At 36.2% G+C, this 20,523-nt stretch overlaps 1 protein-coding gene across 5 annotated transcripts; it reads right to left on the reverse strand.

Annotated features, from left to right (window-relative positions):
- Positions 1-227: 227 nt before the first annotated feature.
- On the reverse strand, positions 228-14,957 carry LOC103719143 (potassium transporter 7-like). 5 transcript variants are annotated; one of them, XM_088704353.2, is made up of 12 exons: positions 14,801-14,941; positions 14,595-14,705; positions 14,228-14,508; positions 13,591-13,819; positions 13,208-13,456; positions 12,973-13,023; positions 8,241-8,501; positions 5,354-5,406; positions 5,128-5,242; positions 4,632-4,886; positions 3,980-4,502; positions 228-1,211 (listed from the first exon to the last, which is right to left on the reverse strand). In XM_088704353.2, the coding sequence occupies exons 3-12, from the start codon at positions 14,474-14,476 to the stop codon at positions 686-688; spliced, it is 2,511 nt and encodes an 836-aa protein (XP_088560479.1). In that variant the 5' UTR covers positions 14,477-14,508; positions 14,595-14,705; positions 14,801-14,941; the 3' UTR covers positions 228-685. The 5 variants fall into 5 exon arrangements, with proteins under 5 accessions (XP_088560479.1, XP_088560480.1, XP_088560478.1 ...); XM_088704354.2 differs by lacking the exon at positions 14,595-14,705 and having other exon boundaries at positions 14,854-14,957; XM_088704352.2 differs by lacking the exon at positions 14,595-14,705 and having other exon boundaries at positions 14,801-14,956.
- Between the last annotated feature and the right edge of the window lie 5,566 nt (positions 14,958-20,523).

A 20,523-nucleotide genomic window follows, 5' to 3' on the forward strand; every position in this document is an offset into this window, starting at 1 on the left:
AACCAAAAAACAAGGGCAATCCCAAACAGGCCTTAAATTAGCACTGAGATTTGTGAGGAATGATTCAAAGCTTATGCTCAAGTTAAAACTGGCGCTGCTTGACCAGCTTAATGCACATTGCGTCACCGAACTGATGGACTACATAATCCTCATGATGCATTGTTAAGCTAGAACACTAGTAAATGTTCAGCAAATACAACTGCCAGGTCTAAATCAGGGCATTCATATAACGAATAGAACTTATTCCATAAATATAGTGGAGGAAAATAAAATCATTCATAAGCCTTTATGGTGGTAAATGAATTAATGAACAATGTTCTTGCTGCTTCACAAAAAATCATCAAAAGCAGTCCACAACCACAGATACTGCACCCTAACACATGTAAATTCAGCCGTCCATAGATGGCTCTTTCTTGAAGACAGAAGGAAGAAAACATGCTACAGAAAGAAAAGTTGATGCAATAAGATCAACATACCATTGTGAAATACACAGGGTTCTCTTTGCCTTATACCTTCAGAGATAGATATGATAAGCTCTCTGTATTCCCCTCTTCCAATGGAGCAAACTTCATTTCTTGTTTAGTTCCAAAGATCTAAAAATGAAACCACCCCTGAATCCCACTGAAGGCCTTGTGTATCTGACCGCCTGTTAGTAATTCAAGTGAAAAGGCAGCAATAAAAACCTTCACACCATGTAAGTCATGCCTACCTGCATCAAATTTGTGTGGGGAACACTTAATGTTGCGATCCCTCTTCTGCAATTTTTTCTCAGGAATGCATAAAAGTAATTTATAACCAGCTTCTTAATAAACCAGGAGTCCTTTCTAGCTCTTATGTCACCATGTCCGAGAAGGTAAACAACCCCCGACTCTTTAGCCTTGTGTATGAATGATAGTTCCCGCTCAAGGCTCTGTTCTGAATCTGACTGTGCTTCACCATAAGGTTCATCAAAGGAAGTGCTTGCTTCCGAGCTTGGCTTTTGAATGCAGCTATAATCAGCAAGGAGTGGAACACCGAGAGAATACACACTGCCATTGGGAGCTACAAGAACTCTGGAAAATGTTTGCTCTTCTTCCGCATCTGTGTCATCATCCTCATCGCTCTCTAAGGAACGTTCTTGGGCTTCTCGACGTATAAATTTCTCAAGACTCTCAATTAGAAGTTGTTCAAACGTCTGGTGATGCTCTTTGCGTACATCCTTGTAGCCATACCTAAATCAAGCAACCATTCTGGAATAAGTTCACAGAAAGGTCTTGAACATCATGTGCTTCTGCACAATGGCATGAGTACAAATATCATGCTCCATGCAGTGAGTGAATTTAACACTGCATAACCATTCAACCAAGACATTTGCTTGATACTGCAGAAAAACTGCCTCATATAGTTCATCAATATAAAAGTAGAGTTAGTAGTGTATGCATATCCAGAAGAGCCAAGGAATGCAATAAATTTTTCAATCTACAACCAAGTTTATCAGCATTGACAGTCTAAGAAAACAAACTGAATGAAGTAGAAATGACAATACCAATTAATATTTGGAAAACTAGAAAGCAAAAACTTATTAAGGGGTATTACAGAGGACACGTAAGGATTACACCAATTAAGGAGGAGAAGACAACTGATCACACGAATGAGAATATGAGGTGCCCTAAATATGTATAGACAGTCTAGAAAGAGGTGGGGATGATAGATAGCATAACAGGAGCTGTTGGAAAGAATATGTAAAAGGTTGGTGGAAACAACTGAGGTCACTCATTATCAAAATGATGGGCTAATGTGGATCCAGAAAACAAATACTGGATCATGGCACAAGGTTTCATGCTTACAATTACAGTCATAAAAAAATTAGATCTATCAACTTTCTAATTAATAATAATATAAATGACCAGTTTCAGAGGCCCCAGAACTTCATAATATTTAGAAGAGTAATGCCAATTTTGCAAGCAGAAAACTAGATTATGTCAAATATGAATGTGAACAAATTTCTAGCTTGTATTTGAACCACTTGGTGGTTAGTTTAATGTTACATCAATTTACTCACCTAAAACAACTCACTCAGGAAACAAGATATTTACCAGTGCAGCTGGCTGACTCAGGAAACAAGATATTTACCAGTACCGCAGGCTAATGGGTACATAGAAATGGAATCAGGCAAATGCTGCACCCTAAGGTCAGTTATGATAAATTTTTGGATTTAGAAATAAATGATACAAAAATAGTAGCCTGGAGTGATGCAGCACAGGGTGTAGCCAGGTTTCTATATTTGTTGTTGAAAAATTCTAGCATGTTTCCTTTATATTGGGTCCTATTTCTAGTATAATTTTGTACTGGGCTTAACACCCTTATTAACAGTCATGTCCTATATATGCTTCTAATTTATTGTATGAACTCTGAAGGGTTGAATTTTCTTCGAAGTTTAATCCTGGTGATCAAATTATTCTTCATTCTTCAGGCTGCATCAGAATTATTAATCATTCTCAAAACAAGCTACAACCATTCCAAAAGACAATGTCAAATGCATCAAGGGGTTACAATTGATGAGTTAGTTGTTTCAGACAGCTGGGCTTAGTATGTTCTGTCAATAAACAGACAGTTTGCTCTTGTGGAGCAATCCGAGGGTATCTGTTAATCAGTATATCATATGTTATGCATCCATGGGCAATGTATCAACTAGAAAGTTATATTGAATGCATATTAATAATACACAAAGATGCATAATGACCCAATTTTAGTTATTTTCAGTTTTTCTTGAAATTTGCAACTTTCTGCAATTTTTTAAAGAAAATTTTGTCAGGACATTTATCTGCTGTCTAAGATTATTATATACCGTGCGGTATTTTCATCTTCACTTATGTTTGCCAAAATCTGATAAGGCCTTGATTGTAAATGGCTGCTTGCAGAGGGCTAAAAGCTATCTTTCCTTTCTGTACCCAACTTAATCTATTTTTGGATTTTTATTTGCAGAAGAAAGAGGAATAAAGTTCAAGAAACAAGACAAAGGTAGGAAAGAAAGATGGAGAAGCAGAAGATATATGTACCAGCTTAGGAAAAATCAGAGAGATGGTAAAGATGAGAGGCCAAGTTAGTGAAAAGATGGGGGAAGGGAGCAAACATAATTTTTCTTTCACAACTTTTCTTTGTAACCTCACGGCAGAGCCACTGCATTACCATATTTAGTCTTTAAGGGGCTCATGTTGCCTGCTAGCTAAGCTTATAGATTAGTAACAAGATCCCTGAAGATTTTTGGATACAAAATAGGAAATAAGTCCGCTACATATGAAACAGCCGGACGTCGGACAATCTAACCAACTCTGAGAACTATTGATACCTAGAAGGGACACTAGATATGGTTGTGTGGCCATGTGCAAAGGCTGTCAGCATTCTCTAATTGTGCACACAATCATATCCATTGATTTTTGGTGATAAATACTTATTTACTTTTCTTGTTTTTTTATGCTTATAGTAAATACATATTATTGATGGCTGATGCATCTATAGATAATAAGAACCAGCCAGACCTCAGACTTAATCTAATCGAATCTGAAAGAAACCATAACTAAAAGGGTCGTGTGTGGCTCCATGAAAAGGCTGTCATCATTCACTAATCATGCACATGATAACGTCGCCTGATTTTTGGTGATAAATATTTATATACTGTACCCTTTTTTTGGGTGCTAAGCACGTCTGTTGAAGACTGATGTATGATGTGCATGATAATCCTTTTTGATATTCATAAAAGGCAAAGAAACCAATATAAGAAAGGAAACGTTTGGTGATCCATGAAAATTTTTGTACAGTAACCAGGTCAGGTAACAATTCAAAAATGTTATTTGACAAATATATTATAAGATAGCAGATACTGAAATTAACAAAATATAGTGTTTCAACAAGTTTCTGAAGAGAATGTTATAACTGCTCTATATGCTTTAAAAAGTTGTTACCAAAATTGCCATTTCTAAAGATTAGAAGTTCAGCATACCTAGCAATGCAACGAAACATGTGATAGCTTTTCGGGCAGACCCGCCGAAAGAGAAACCTTTCATTCTGAGGCACCACAGGAACTGGCACATACTTTATGCACACAAATATGATCATCGAATGAATTGCTGGCAAGGTGGTCAGAAAGTGACCAAGGATTGCAGGGATTCCTTTCACCAGCTCATTGTAAACCAAGCCAATTCCAGGAGCTCTAATGGTACCAAGGTTGCAGCCCAACTCCATCATCAAATCCATTGAAAGCTTCTGTTTTACTTCAGTTTCATATTTCAGCTTGCTGCCATAATTCCATATATACATAATCATAAACAATACTGCTGCAAAGACCAATAAGACCCAGCTTCCATCTTCCACACTGCCCAAAACTGAAGAGAAGAAAAGTAATTCCACCCCTAGAAAGAAGGTGAGAAAGCATAACACAATTATGATGTTAATCTGCCATATCAGAAGCATAATCATAGTTACTAAGACTGTAGTCATCATCATCACTCCAAGCTCGGCAATGCCTGCAGGACAGATCCAATATCAGAGGAACATAAGGCATATGAATGCATAAAAGACAATAATAGTAGTTTGTGTAAGAAAAAGATAGCATTCCTTTGGATAGGGGCGAAGTTCAGTCTGATTTTAAATACCATATGCATTGCCAATCTCATTGATGCTACCAAAGGTGCCAACAAATGCCAGGCAGGAAACCAGCAAAAACCAGTTTATCACTGGAATATATATCTGGCCCATGAACTTCCTAGACGTGTGAATAATTTTTAGGCGTGGAAAGCAACCAAGAGCTATTGATTGCTTTATGCATGAAAATGTTGCTGTTGTCATTGCTCGGCTTGCAATCAATGCAGCTATATTGGCTATGAAGAAGACTGGCCAGAAAGCTGCACCTGCAATTACACATCACATAGTCTTCTTCTAAGTATCTATTAAACCACAAAAGTAAAAGACAACCAGAAACCTCTAGAGTGAGAGGATTTAGACCTCACAAGCATTTTTTATGTTTAAGTAAGTTATGATAATAGTTCATATATAACCACAAATTGTATGACAGATCAAAATTGTAAATAAAAATAGTCGCTTGAGGAAAGAAAAGAAAGAAAAGAAAAGAAATGGATCAATCTAGCTTACTTGGAATCGATGAAAAGAAGATCTGCTGATTTTCAGTTAAATTTTCCATAAGAAATGCAGCCTGACCAAGGTATCCCAGCAGAAGGCAAGGCAGAACCAGAAACATAAAGGTGAACTGAAATAGATAGTTAAATCAATCTGAGTGTGTGAAAAGTAAACAAGATTTCAAACAATTATGGAAGGAACACCAGAAGAAGATAATAAGTAACTTTAGCTACGCCTTTACCTGAACTGACCTAACAGAGAAGTAGCAAAGATCAGCAAACATTGCCTCAGACCCTGAAATGTGACCAACAATGTAAGTGACAGTCATACTTCATCATAGTGAATAAACATAATTAATTAACCTGCAATGGAGGAGCTATGGAAGAATCCTACTAAAGTATAGGGGCTTAATAGCTGGCAATAAGCCAATTTCTTCTAGCACATAATTTTCATATTAATGCAATGTTAATTGTTTGGATCAAGATTCGCCATCTCGGTACCAAACCTCATACCGGTACCATGTTGATACAATGTTGGTATGCCTAGTATAGGGGTTGGTTTGGCGCATAGAGACTCGGTACGCCCTCCATACCATGTCTCAAATTGGCGTCGGTACAATACGGTACATGCCGAGTATGAAGCGGTACACACTGACATAGCAACCTTGGTATAGATACTATTGAACAATCCTCCTATACAGAACTTAAAGGCAGGCAAGCCATTTCAGTTTCTTCTTGCACATAATTTTCATATTCATGTAATGTTAATTATTTGAATAGGGCATTCAAGCGACATCTAAGGTTAGTTTAATTTAAATTTTCATCGAAGCTATCTGCATCCCCTAGTTTGATCAAATAAGGAGTCTTTAATCAAAAACGAACTATATGAAGGATATCTACTTTGTTATAATATTAACTTGAAGTATTTTGAATCCTATAGTGATTGATTTTTATTTTGGTTTAAGAGTTTGTACAAAAATGCAATAGGCATTTATTTTACTTTGATTTACACATATTAATTTATAAATTTGGAAAGCTGTTTCTCCCTTACTCTCATGGTATTGAGAATGCTTCAAAATGATTACAATTCTTCAACCATAATTGATGACTCTTAGGTAATGTGGGTGATGATGACTCAACTAGTTGTCTATATTTTTCGAAAATTGCCAATCCAGAAACTTCTTAACCTGTTACCTTTTATTTTTGTTAGATTATGTTAAAAATCATCACAGTTCAAAAGATCATAGTCTCATCAACCCTTTTGCTAAAAGCTAGCATCTAGGTTCTAGTTCTCATATGCATTTTCCTGCATGTGTTTTTGTTCCTTGTAAGAAGATTCAAGTATGGTGTGTTGGATCCTCGATTATGTAATCAAGCAGTAACTATTAGAATGATAAAGTACATTATATATTAGAGTATGACCATTTAGTCTCTCTCTCTCTCTCTTTATTTTCTTACAGATGTATGCACTTTGTCCTTTCCTCATCTTTTTTATCATCATCATCTTCTCATTGTACCCCTATATGCTCTAAGATCCCATAATTTTCATCTTCTCTTCCCATTGCATAGTGCAATGCATTTTATACTATCATAGAGATGTAGAGTTATAAATGGTATCAGAGTAAATGTTACAAGGTCCACAAGAACAACCTATTCTTTCTTCATTTACATATATTTCTTCATTTCTTATACTTCTTTCTGCCACTAGATTATCACGATGGAGCCCTAAAGGGTTACTTCTGGTCTCAGTCACCAATGGTGAGAACAAACTTATTTTTGTTTTAACCAATTTATGGCATGGAACTAATGACATAGAGTTTCTATATCCTACCTTAATACAATTTCTCACAGAGATGCATAATAAGGTTCGTCAAGCTTCAGATCTGATCGAAGTCTTACAGTTCTGATTTAAAACTGCTAATAGGATAATCAGTGTTCAAGTTATATGATATGAAGATAGTTCTAAAACAATCAAAGTAACTCAGTCATAAAAGTAAAAGAACTAGAACTTTTATCATTTAATTTAGAATTAAATTGGAAATTTCAATAAAATTTCTATCAGCATTTGTGATATATACTGATTGTTGTCCTGCAATCTTGATGGCTCTTGTATGTTTCAAAAAGTTATTTCTCGTCTCGCTCATTGATAGTGAGAACAAACTTATTTTTGTTTTAGCCAATTTATGACATGGCACTAATGAAAGAGCTTTTATATCCTACCTTGACACAATTTCTTGTAGAGATGCAAAATAAGGTTCATCAAAACTTCTGATCTGAGCAACATCTTACAGTTTTAATTTAAAATCGCTCACAGGATGATCAGTGTTCAAATTATATTATATGAAGATAGTTCCACAATAATCAAAGTAACTCACACATAGAAGTAAAAGCACTAGAAAATTTTACTTCAAGATGAAAATTTCAAAAATAACTCTATCAGCATTTGTGATGCATATCGATTGTTGTCCTGCAAACTTGATGGCATTACCTCCAGAAATTTTAGGGAAGATAACATCCCTGTTCTCTCCAGCAACCCAAAACGCTAGAAGTCCCAACTTTAGTCCCTTTAGACCTCTTGATCTCTTATGTCTAATACTTACATATCTATTTATATAAAATCCTGGAACAGTAAACTATAACCAGCATGCAGTTTCCTACTTCCTAAATTGTATATTCATTTTACAATAATAAAATAAGCAAAAAGGAAAAGAATGTGGAATAAATAGATGCCAACAGCAATCTCATAACTTTTGCATTTGACATGCATGCATATCATGGATCTTCATAGAAACAACATACATGTTTTTATTGGATTATAGAAAAGAAGTGGACTTCAACATAACAATGGATAACCTCCACAGTTTATTTTATTTTAAGAGTATTTGGGTGAACAATTGAACTTCAAGCAACAACATTACTATTCTATAAGATACATATTCACTCAGTATTGCTAAGCCACTGACTTGAAGCATGATAAAATAGCACTTTTCCAATATATGGTTAAATCGTAGGGAAGAAAAAATAGCATGCCACCCACCTGCACCCCGCACAGCACATTCCAATTGTTCAGATAGTACCTAATAGAATTATTTCTAAAATGACCTAACCGATACTGAATTGCATCCTTACCTGTTGCACATAGAAGACAACCCCCAAGAGACATCCAAGCCTGAGTGGGATTTCTCTTAAAAAAATGATAAATGTAAACAGGGTTAAATGCCCTCAAAACTTTAGTGCCATATTTAAGGAGGTTGTAGATCCCAATGCCCCCAAGAGAGCAAAACCATATGAACAAAGCAGGGCCCACTACAAGCCCCACTTTGCTCGTGCCAAACCTCTGTACACTGAACAAGACTATAAGAAATGCAACCGAAATCATCACCACTTCATCTGCAATAATAACAGGAAAACTGAAATAAATAAGTGCAGCAGTACAACCTGACAGAGGAGATACATAAATAAAATAAAACACTATTTTACAATTCAGTTTCCATTACATACGTCAAAAGTTGATGGCATAATGATCAAGCAAAAGTAAAGAATGTTGAACCAGCCCGTACCGAAACCAGCCGGTATAAGAGCAAACCGAATGGAACCGATTCCGTCCGGTTCAGCCAGGACTCGGTGCGAACCGGTCGGTTCGCACCGAGTCCGATTAGATTTGCCACAGCGCGTGCTGTGGCATTTTTGACCACAGCGCGCGCTGTGGCATATTTGGCAACCAGTTCGGACCGGTCCGAACCGATACTGAACTGGACTGGCGCCAACTGGTACGGCACCCAGTACCGGTTCAACAATCCTTGAGCAAAAAAATGCTGCTAGACAGGCTCACCTTCCTGGAAAAAAGCCAATGTGAAGAATAAGAGTATAAGTATGTCTTGAAAAGACAGATTCTTTTCCTTCAACTATGACATATTATTCATGAAATTGATAGTTGAGGGATATGGTCTATATTTATATGATACAGAATTTCAAACATGGTAGCATGAATTCATCTAAATAAGTCTATAAATGTTTAATACTTGTTTATTTTCTAGTGAACAAGCCATAACTATAACCATAACCAAAACAATCCAACTTTTTTCCAACTATTTAAGGTTGACCTTTTGAATCCTTATTTACAAGTATTCCTATTTTGAGCCCACCTTTCATGTTATTCTAAGCTTCTTCATATCTTTCTTCACAACCTCCAGCCATGTTACATTAGGTCTTCTCCTCGTTTCCTTACAGCCTTCAACACAAACTAAAATACCTCTTCTTACCAAAGCCTCTTCGTTGTACATGTCCATATCATCTCAATCGATTTTCCACCACTTTATCCTGTCCTTAATTTATGCAACTTGTATAGTTCCTATAACATATTCATTTCTCCATCTATCCTTTCTAGTTTTACCATATATCCATCTTAACATTCTCAGTTTTGCCGCATCCAACTTGCTTTTGTGATCTCTCTTTATTGCAAGCAATGCGAGCCATACAATATAGCATGCTTTATCACTATTCTATAGGATATTTGCTTAAGTCTCCAAGGTATATGCCAATCACATAATATTCCAGCTACATCTCTCCATTTCAGCTCTAATTCTCTTACCAATATCTTCGTCTATCTCTCCATTATTTTGTATAATAGATCCTAAATAACAGAACTGATCACTTGTGGTATCTTTTGTCCATCAATCTTAATTATAATCTCATCTTCATTTCCATTCTCACTAAATTTACATTCCATATACTCTATCTGTATTCTCCTGATTTTTTGACTGAACAAGCAAAATTAATACAACATTTTCAAGCTTCAGTGTTTCCACATGATTGTGAGCACAACTCTCAGACCTGTCCTATGCAACTAAGTTAAACAATATAAGAAAGCATGAGGTCAGAATACTGATATGAACTTTAAGGTCAAGAACACATCCAATACACATTCCCTTTCTATTTAATTTGAAGTCAGGCCACTGCATATACTGTAACAAATGTTCTCTTGTGAAGACTCTGATCTCTATTCCTCTCCCATATAACATCCCCATTCAGATTATAACATTGACTTCCACATATTCTTTTTTTGGGATAGCTTCTGTTTTTGGGGAAAGAGAGGGAGTCCCACCTATATTAAATTACTAGGGTCAGAGAAATCTTGAAGAGAGGGAGTCAAGACTTGAACCCCGAATATCCAGTTCTAAGTGAGGGGAGTATTACCACTGAGGTAATCCTCAGCTCATGACCTCTGAATATTCTTAACTTCAAAATCCCACCATCAGATCAGAACTGTTTTTGTTTTTCTATTTAACTCAAAATTGGTCTTGTGCAGACTTTTACCTTTGAAAACATAATATAATAAGTAGACTAAAAATACCAAAGCATCAAAACCCGCAGGAGAGATTTCAGCATAGCACTTTGATCTTCCTACCCAAACTAATTCATCCTCACCTAACTTTTACCAAATCTTCAACCATAAGACTATGCTAAATAGAGAAAATTTAACAAATATTTGCCACATCATTCATTCCAGCATTTAAATCAGATCAAGCAATGATCCCCACAGTATGTTTTTGAGAACAGAACAACTTTGACAATGGTATTTTGATGAAAAAGGGAGATCCCATAGCTGAGTTCATTGAGAAAATTTATAGACAGGTTAACCCTAAAAACAAATAGTGAATCCACAGTGCAGACTCTGAGAGACATCTTACAGCATCATGTATCTATGCCTAAATGAAAATAAAAAATAGAAAACCTAGAAAATGCAAATTAAAGAAAAAAACAGAAGAGCAAAGTACAAAGTGGACCAGCGCACAACTCACATAAATGCAAATCCATGTCCTTGAGGAAACGTTCTTTCAACTTGTAGGACTACTGGAAAATATCCTTCACTTAGAGGCGGCAATAGGTTGGGTAGGGTCAGATTTGGGCTGGGTTGAGATGCAGGTTTTAGAGAGTAACTGCCAATCTGAACACAACCTGTTTATTAAGCAGGTCGACAATTAAAACCTCTATCTGACCCATTAAATAAACAAGTGACCCACCTGACTTTTTTTGGCTGTTAAAGGAAATAGGTCAGGTCGACAGTCATCTATGAACCCAATTCAACAAAGGTAAATGGGTCATGAATGGGTCATTAATGGGTCAACCACACTTAACCCAATTATTAAACAGGGCAGAACTCTACCTGAAACCAACCCATTTAATAAATTGGTTAGGTCGGGCCAACCTGTTTATGACCCAAACCTACTTATCTTGGGTTGGAATTGTGTTGGGTTGGGAGGTCAAGTCATGTATTGCCACCCCTACCTTTAATCATTTATAACCATGACCACTAGTAGAGTGAAAGTAATCATATTATGAGTAGCCGATAATCTGCTACAACAAAAGAATAAATCCAGGACAATGTTAAGATCAGCAAAGCATTTATATTTATAATGTAAGCAGTAACATTGGTGTAAAGGACTGTAGTTATCCACATGCAAGATCTAAAAGGCTGATAGATTCCTTTCTCGGGCAATTTACATCATATCCATGGCAAAACAAGCATGGTTAACCATGTGGAGTACTTGGAAGGCCACAACTCAGATGCTTGGATCAATCAATTCATGCCATCAAAAAAAGAGCTACAGAAAGTCTCACATCTTAAAGTAATTCTCAGTGTCCCATATTGGCTATTCAAGAGGAGGCTAGTGTTTGGGCAAATGATGACATAAAGTAGACCAATATGGCATTTGAACACTCATTTTTGTTACAAAGCTAGTCAATGACAAATTTAATCACAATTAATTGAACAACTAAATGCCCAATAAACAGACACCTATTAGCCAATGATTCAATGATCTTACTAACAAAGCCACAGAACTTCAGGATCCTACAAGTTAAGATCTATCAGCTAAAGATCAACTACTTGAAGATCATTCAGTAGAAGAATCAAGGATAGTGGATGAATCATTCATTGGAGATAAGGCGATCGATTCACAAGAGTACCTTGCAAATTACATCCATCAAAGAGCAGATGAGCAAGAACATGGTCAAATAACACAATTTATTCATCTTCAATATGATTCATCCACTGTTTTATTTAACGGAACCAATGAAAGACTACAACTACAACGTAGATCTAGCTTACATAGGGACCGAGATCAAACATTTGATCAGAAAAAGGATTTGTATCGGTCTCCATCAACATGATCTTGAAACAAGCTTCATGAAGCAAAAGCAAGTGATATATATAGGAATGTATTATTTTTAATCTATGTTATCTATTTACAGCTTATTTAAAGACTGAAAACCAATAAAATGTTTTGAAAATCTTAGTAAGTCCAAAACACCTAAGAATGAGTAGTTGGTTAGGAAATCCTTTTGATTGGGAAGGTAAATATTCTTCTTGATTCAGAATACCGGTTTTAGTATATATGAGTCAGAAGAATCCTAGTTTGATTAGTACGTAGGACTAGGAAGATTTTGGAATTTACAGGAATATATTGAATCAACTTCCCCATGTTTTACCATCATCTTTTTGTGACAATATACATGTATCAGTAACTAATCAAATGCAAAAATAAAGTGATTCTTATAAAGTAAAGGCATGCTTCAAAAGCCTTCCAGTATACAGATTGTGAAAGTACTTGAGACTACTTCCTATACCTTTGCAACTCAATCATCAAAACGATCATGTTTAACAAATAAACTGCAACATGATATCTCCTGCAAGCATGGAGTGGTAAAACAAGAATCTGGTGTTAAATTAATAACAGAAAATTGTAATGAAATAATAAGAGCATCACATGCTAATGTCTCACAAGGTGGTTAAGCATAATATTCTGGAAGAAAGAATTCCCAGATTTTCTAATATCAGCAATTAAAATCAGAGGTTTACCTTGTTCGACACTAGCTATTCCAACCTTCAGTCCACTCACAGCTGACATGACTGTAACGTTCAAAAAGGAAACAAATGAAAGGAATAAATAATGATAAAGAAATAGATAAAGAATGAATATTCTACAGATTCCTTATGCTGAGAAAACTGGTTGAGGTTATTATATTCAGCAAGAGTTTGTTGAGAAGCATTTTTATCTATACCAATGAGAGCACAAGGTAAAACATCATCAGACCTGACATTGCAGGGGTGACAACTCCATCTGCTATGACCATGGACGTGCCAAAGAGCACCAGCATTAGAAGCAGCTTTTTCAATGTTAATGAAGTCTCAAGACATTCCTTAATCTTTAGAGACCTCTCAAGCTCTGGTGATGGGACTTTGAGCCGGAAACTTGATATGCGAGCATCAGAAGGCAACTGGTTTGGGAGAAGACTTGCCTTTGTGTTCCTGCATATCAATGAATACAAAGCAAATGTGCCCCCTGCAAAAAAAAAAAGGAAGAAAAATGAAAAGAAAGCAGGAGAAATAAAATGGCACGAAGTTAAACTCTTTGAGTGCAATATCTGAATACACTAGGGACTAAAAGCAAGTCAATATTTACAACCTCCTACATACCTTCGCCATCATCATTACCCCAGAGAACAATGAAGATATATTTCACCAGAGGTATCAGAATCAAAGTATATAAAACGAGAGAGAGTGCTCCAAGAACATCTTCTTTCACACTAATACTATATTTGTTGAACATCACATCAAAAGTGTACAGTGGGCTGGTCCCGACATCCCCAAATACCACTCCAAGTGTCTGGACAGCAAGTACAATGTTCCTGCCCAAACTAAACTCCTGCAATTTAGCACAAAAAATTTAGAAAGAATTTATTTGCATAACAACACAGTTTTGAGGACTTCAAATTTTACAGAAGTGACACTTCATGAACTCAGGAGATCATAAATTAATCATTCAAAAATATGAGCAGCATGAGATGCATAAATATTCCAAACAAGTAATACTTGCCAATTTCGAACAGTGACCCAAAAAATAAAAGAACTATGAAGCAAAACATAGTTTAGACTAAAGAATAGTGCAGAAATCCAATTCTCTAATCAAATTTGCTGACCAAGATTCAATCTTTCAAGGTTCTTTGTCCATAAACTATCAAATTAAGTAAAGACAGCACATCGGATAAATCAAGATACACAATTTGACACAAAGTAAGATCCCGTTAACAAAGAGTGCAAGCCCTAATCATACCTCGTACTCGTTCCTGAGGGCTCCGGGGACCTCGAGGGCCTCCACGTCAAAGGAATCGATCCGGGGACCGGTCCTAATCAGCCGCTGCTCCACATTATCTTCTTCTTCTGACTCGTAACTCGTTCGATGCGATGATTCCTCCCCTTCTTCTTCCGAGCCGTCCTCCTCGTCGTTCTGGAAGACCCACCGAGATTCCGTGGAATCCATCTTCACCAGGTTCCCATTCTCCCTCTCTGAGCCTTCCACCATCCAATCCGGCTCAAATTATTCCGAGGAAAAACCTTTAAAACAACAAAACCCGGAACTTGAACACAAGAAACGATTGGAAGAGGGGAAATCAAGAAAAAGGATCGAAAAGATAGCGAACGAGAGATCGGAATCGAGCAAAAAGGGAATCCAATCAGGAGTGAAGGAAAAGGAGAAGGGTTTTGTGATTCGATGTCGATGGGCTCCGAATCGAACAACAGCGAGCGAAACCCTGAGAGCTTGCAAACCGGGAAAATATCAAGAATGAAGGGATCGGATTTTCGAGAGAAATAAATCTTGGAAAATATAGACGATTGAGAACTGTACCGATTTTCGGAGAGATATAAGTCTTAGAAACCATAGACGATGGAGAACTGTACCGACGGAGTCCCTCTACGGGGAGAAGAATTTTGCTGGCATTACAATCGAAGAAACCCTGAAACCACGGGTCCAATGTTCTGGTTTTCCAGTATCGACCGTCATGACGGTTTGGGTATCTCCGTTACAGTTAAAACATTGACCGCCGCTATAAGGCTATAAACGTAAATAAACTTGAAAAAAAAAGAGATTATTTTTCAGTTTTATTTAAATTTCATCAGCCAAATATTTTTTTTGACTCTTGAATAAACCTCCAATAATAGAATTTAAAATTATAGAAAAAGTAAAAAACACTCTCTCAAATTTTATTCAATTTTAATCAGATTAAACTATTCAGGTGGGGGCACGGTTTTAAATAATAGTGTCATAATAATCATTGTAATGGTTTCAACCACCCTTGTTAAATTATTGAGATAAATAACATGGAAAAATATTTTCATTATATTCCATTATTTTTTCATTGTAATAGATTATTATAATGTAAATAATGATCATCATTTTTCACTTATACATTTTAAATAAAATAGTATTTAAAAATTTAAATTTTACCTAAATATTCCTTCAAAAGTGATTGTATGGCTCAAAAAAATATTAAGATAATGTAAAATAAAATATATCACCATTTTTATCATTATTGACTATTATTTTCATTATGACACTATGATCGTAATCAATATTTCAATAATTATTTTAATATTAAAATTTTGAAAATGTGCTTTGAGATAAATAATGGCCATTATAACTATTATAATGGTCAATAATGGTTTGGTTGAGAGGTCAGGGGTGTAGTGGGCATAACCATTTTAACTAATTATTAAAGAGTAAGTACCTATTCAATGGAGTATTCAAATAAGCTAGTAGATCATTCAAGAATTAAAACAGCTACATGTACATTAATAACAAGTATTTGTATCTAAGTTTGATTAATCCAAAAGCCAAACAAGTAGTCCAAAGTGTAAGACCCTGTTTGGGGGGACTTTTGGAGGGCCAAAAAGCACTTTCTGGCCCTCCAAAAATACTTTTAGGTAAAAAATTGTGTTTGGTAAAATTTTCAAAAAGCTGTTTCAGCTTTTGCGGGAAGCTGAAAACAGCTTTTTGGCAGAAGCTTCATTTTGAGGCTTTCCGAAAACGTTGTTTTCAGCTTTGTCGGAAAGCTGTATTTTTGACCAAAATACCCCCATTTAAAAGTTTCTTTTTCCTCCCAAAAATCTCAATCTCACCGCCTCTTTCTCGCTCACCATCCCCCCCCCTCTCTCTCTCTCCCTCTCTATCTCCTTCTCCTCAATGCCGCCGGCCCTCCTTTTTTTTTTTGGGAGGCAGCCCATGGCTGCCCACGGTGGCAGCCACCACGCCGACCACCCGTGGCCGCGCTCCCCAGCCACCGCTGCGGCCTGTCGCCCCGGCCGCTGCGACCCACCACAGCAAAAAAAAAAATAAGGGGAGGAAGGGGCCACCATGGCCGTCGCCTCCCCGGCAGGCGCTGCGCCTCGCCGTCCCAGCCCCTTCCTGAGGCCCTCCCTCCCCCGCGGTCGCCACGGCCCACCGTCCTGGCCCCCTCCCGAGCCCCCCTCCCCCCGCGGTCGTCGGGGCCCGCCATCCCAGTCCCCTCTCGGGCCTCCTCCCGCGGCCACTGCGGCCCACCGCGGCCTGCCATCTCGGTCCCCCTCCCGCGGCCGCCGCGGCCCGGCCCCCTTCCGGTGCCGCCGGCCTCACGGGAGAAGAAGGAAAGAGAGGAAGGAAGGAGAAGAAGAGAAGAAAAAAGAAAAGAAAAAAAAAGAAAAAAAAAGAAAAAAAAAGAAAAAAAAAGAGAAGAAAAAAAGAAAAGGAAAGAAAAAAATAAATAAATATGTATATAAATGAACGAATAAATAAATAAATAAAATAATAAATAAATATATTTCAATGAAATAAAATAATAAATAAATAAATAAATAAAAATATTAGTAATTATTTAACCAATTTTTTATCTAGCTAGAAAATTTGTTAGAGAAATAAATGGTCATCAAAAGAGTGAAAAATTAATTTATACTAATAATTATAATATTTTATACATTTATTATTGTATTATACTATAAATATAATATAATATAATATTATGACATGTTAAATAATTTAATATTATATTAAATTATTATCCGATAGTATACAATGTTATAGTATTATATTATAATAATATTATGTTACATTACATTAATATTATACTATATCATATATTTATGTATTAATATATATTATATTTTATAATGCACTATTGTATAATACTAGTAATGTCCTTTATGGTCATTTTGTCATACAAAAGTACTTTCTCAGTTTGTTTACTAAACAAATGTTAAAGCATCACACTTTAGAAATGTAGTTACCAAACAGCAAACAGCTTTTTATAAAAGCTCTACTTCCAACAGCTCTACTTCTAACAGCTCTACTTCCAACAGCTCTACTGCCAACAGCTCCCCCAAACAGGGTCTAAGTGGATTATGCTAATTAGTGATGGTTAATTAAACTCGATTAATCAACCTTTGAAGAAAAGTTAGAGGTTATGAATGAAGAGGATTATTGCTCCTCTGAACCCTATGTGTTAATAATGATGTTATTGCTAGCTAATTGAATCCTTTGAAACTGTTATTTATTATTGCATGAAAAATAATGCACATCACTTGCATGTAACCATAATGGACTAGAATGAGAAAGAAATAAATTTATTATAACAATTGTTCATACTCATTGTAGTAGAAAAGTAACAATATTATTTTGTTATAGTTATTGTTTGCTAAATAATAAATTATTTGCCTAAATATGTGAAAGCTAGAAGTGTTCCACAAAAACTTCACTTATAACTAGGTGGTTAAGACCTGAGTCATGACTCCTCTATAGCTATACACTGTATTCATTATCATTTGAAAGTTTTTGATTTCAAGCTAGATACTCCCGTGTTATATTGCAAACCAATTATCAACGTATTCAATTAATGTGAACTTGAGTTGCAGCATGTTATCATTTACTTGAGTATTTTGAAGCTGTCATGATAGTCTTCTAAATATATGTGGCTGTTAAAGCAAGAGGATATATTGAAAAAGAAGTACCTCATGGCCATGGCGAGCATAAAGTTATGACTAAGATATTAAACTTCCTCTCTCTCTCTCTCTCTCTCTCTCTCTCTCTCATTCAATCAAATAGGCTATAGAATAGAAAATGCAAATATTAACACATCTTTTTTTTTGTGATAAGAAATTCATAGCACGTCTAACATGCAAAGCAAATAAATAAGAGTATGTAGTTGCATATGATGGTGGAAACTCCAAGGAATCTACACTATTTATGCTTTCATATGGAAAGCCTAGTTATGATCATTTACTTTTACACTTTCTCCATATTTATTCCTTTAAAATGGAGAGTAAAGAAGACACTAATTTAACTTTATCCTTCCTCCACAACCCCCTCCCTCTTTTCTCTCTCATGACAATGTCATGATGAAAGGAGTTATTTTGTATCGATTCAATATCAACGAGACAAAGGCATTTGAAAACATTTGTTCAAGACAAGGAGCTTGCTGTGTGATATTGACAAGAGAAATAGATGGTAAACTTATAGTAATGCATGTAATATAATCAATTTCCTCTCTCTCTTTCTATCTTATTTGATCAGGTAGGATGTAGAATGGAAAAAGAAATTCATAGCACATCATTTTTTTATAAAAACTTCATAGCATGTCTATCATGAACAAAAAAGAAAGTATATATAGCTGCATTTTAAGGTGGAAACTTCAAAGTGTATACATTATCTACACTCAGGGCCAGCCCGAGCCCTAGGCGACCGAGGCGGTCGCCTAAGGCCCCGGGCCAATGGAAGGCCCCCGGAGGCTGACCAAAAGGAAGCAAAGGCCTCATATAAAACGGGATTTGGAGCTGGCTACGAGTCTTCCCCCTTGATGGAAGAAGGGTGGTGGAGAGTTTCATGGCCTGCAGAGGGGCAATTTGGGAAGTTGGGGACAGTAGTTTTGTTTTGGGTGGGGGGAGGGAGGGAGAGAGAGAGAGAGAGAGAGAGAGAGAGGAGGGATTTGGTTGGCTTAATACACGCCTGAAACCACTCTTATCTTTCATCCCTTCTCTTTTTTGGTTTTGGTCTTGGTTTTCCTTCCCTCACATTACTCCTGATCCAGCTGGGCCATCCGGAAGAAAAATAGGGGGATTGGAGATGGACTTCTTGGAGGGTGGAGATTCTTTTAGTTTTCTCCTCTCGGTTTCTTCTCCCCTCTTGGGTGGTAGAGAGAGAAAAGGAGGGAGGGGGTTGAATGGCTGCTCTGCTGTGATGTTGCAGTTGCCGCTTGGGTTCTCACTTGAAGGGGAGATGTGGGATGGGACTTTTAGGCCCTGTTTGGGGGAGCTTTTGGAGGGCCAAAAAGTACTTTCTGGCCCTCCAAAAGTACTTTTAGATAAAAAATGGTGTTTGGTAAAATTTTCGGAAAGTTGTTTCAGCTTTTGTGGGAAGCTGAAAACAGCTTTTGGGGAGAAGCTCCAATTTGGAGCTTTCCGAAAATGTTGTTTTCAGCTTTGTCGGAAAGCTGTTTTTTGGACCAAAATACTCCATTTAAATCTCATTTTTTTCCCCCAAAATCCTCATCCCGCCTCTTCCTCTCTCACCCATCCCCTTCCTCTCCCTCTTTTTCTTCTTCTTCCTCTCAACGTCGCTGTCACTGTTCCTTCATCCTCTTCTTTTTTTTTTCTTTTTTTTTTTGTTTTGGGAGCTTGTGGTTGCCCATGGTGGCAGCCACCATGCCGGCCACCACCCATGACCGGCGACCCCTCTATATTTCAATGAAATAAAATAATAAATAAATAAATAAATAAATTAAAAAAAAAATGGGTGAGTGGCAAATAATCTAATCTAAATAAATAAATAATATTAGTAATTATTTAACCAATTTTATCACCTAGCTAGAAAATTTATTAGAAAGATAAATGGTTATTAGAAGGATGAAAAATTAATTTACACTAATAATTATAATATTTTATATATTTATTATTGTATTATTCTATAAATATAATATTATATTACATTATATCATAATATATTGATATGTTATGTTAAATAATTTAATATTATATTAAATTATTATTCTATAATACATAATGTTATAGTACTATATTATAATAATATTATATTACATTACATTAATAATATACTATATCATATATTTATGTATTAATACATATTATATTTTATTATGCTCTGTTGTATAATACTGGTAATGTCCTTTATGGTCATTTTGTCACACAAAAGTACTTTCTCAGTTTGTTTACTAAACACATGTTAAAGTACCACAGCACTTTAGAAATGTAGTTACCAAACAGCAAACAGCTTTTTATAAACGCTCTGCTTCAGACAGCTCTACTTCTAACAGCTCTACATCCAAAAGCTCTACTACTAACAGCTCCCCCAAACAGGGCCTTATTAATTAGATGGAGTGAATTTCCCATAATGACCCTACTTTCTCTTATAGAGAGGTTCCTTTATGGATAAATTGTTTTCTTTACCCTGACCATGAAGTGCCATAGGATGACCTTTTCCTATTCGGCTCTTGCTTGACATGGTAAACAGTATTGCCAAGCATTATCTCAGTTATTTAATCAGTTTCATGGCCCTTCATTTAGAGTAATTATTTTATGTGCTTCCAT

Source organism: Phoenix dactylifera, chromosome 9, assembly GCF_051530095.1.
Source record: "Phoenix dactylifera cultivar Ajwa chromosome 9, Ajwa_hap1_PhDact_Kaust_v1.1, whole genome shotgun sequence".
Lineage (NCBI taxonomy): Eukaryota > Viridiplantae > Streptophyta > Magnoliopsida > Arecales > Arecaceae > Phoenix > Phoenix dactylifera.

Bases quoted from the DNA above. Each gene is read 5' to 3' on its own strand.
- LOC103719143 (XM_088704354.2), bottom strand. From the start codon at position 14,476: ATGGTGGAAGGCTCAGAGAGGGAGAATGGGAACCTGGTGAAGATGGAT. The intron at 4,503-4,631 runs GTATTTAAAATC...TCTGTCCTGCAG, and splicing joins TGAGATTGGCAATGCATATG to GCATTGCCGAGCTTGGAGTG. The intron at 1,212-3,979 runs GTATGCTGAACT...TGCTTGATTTAG, and splicing joins ATGTTTCGTTGCATTGCTAG to GTATGGCTACAAGGATGTAC.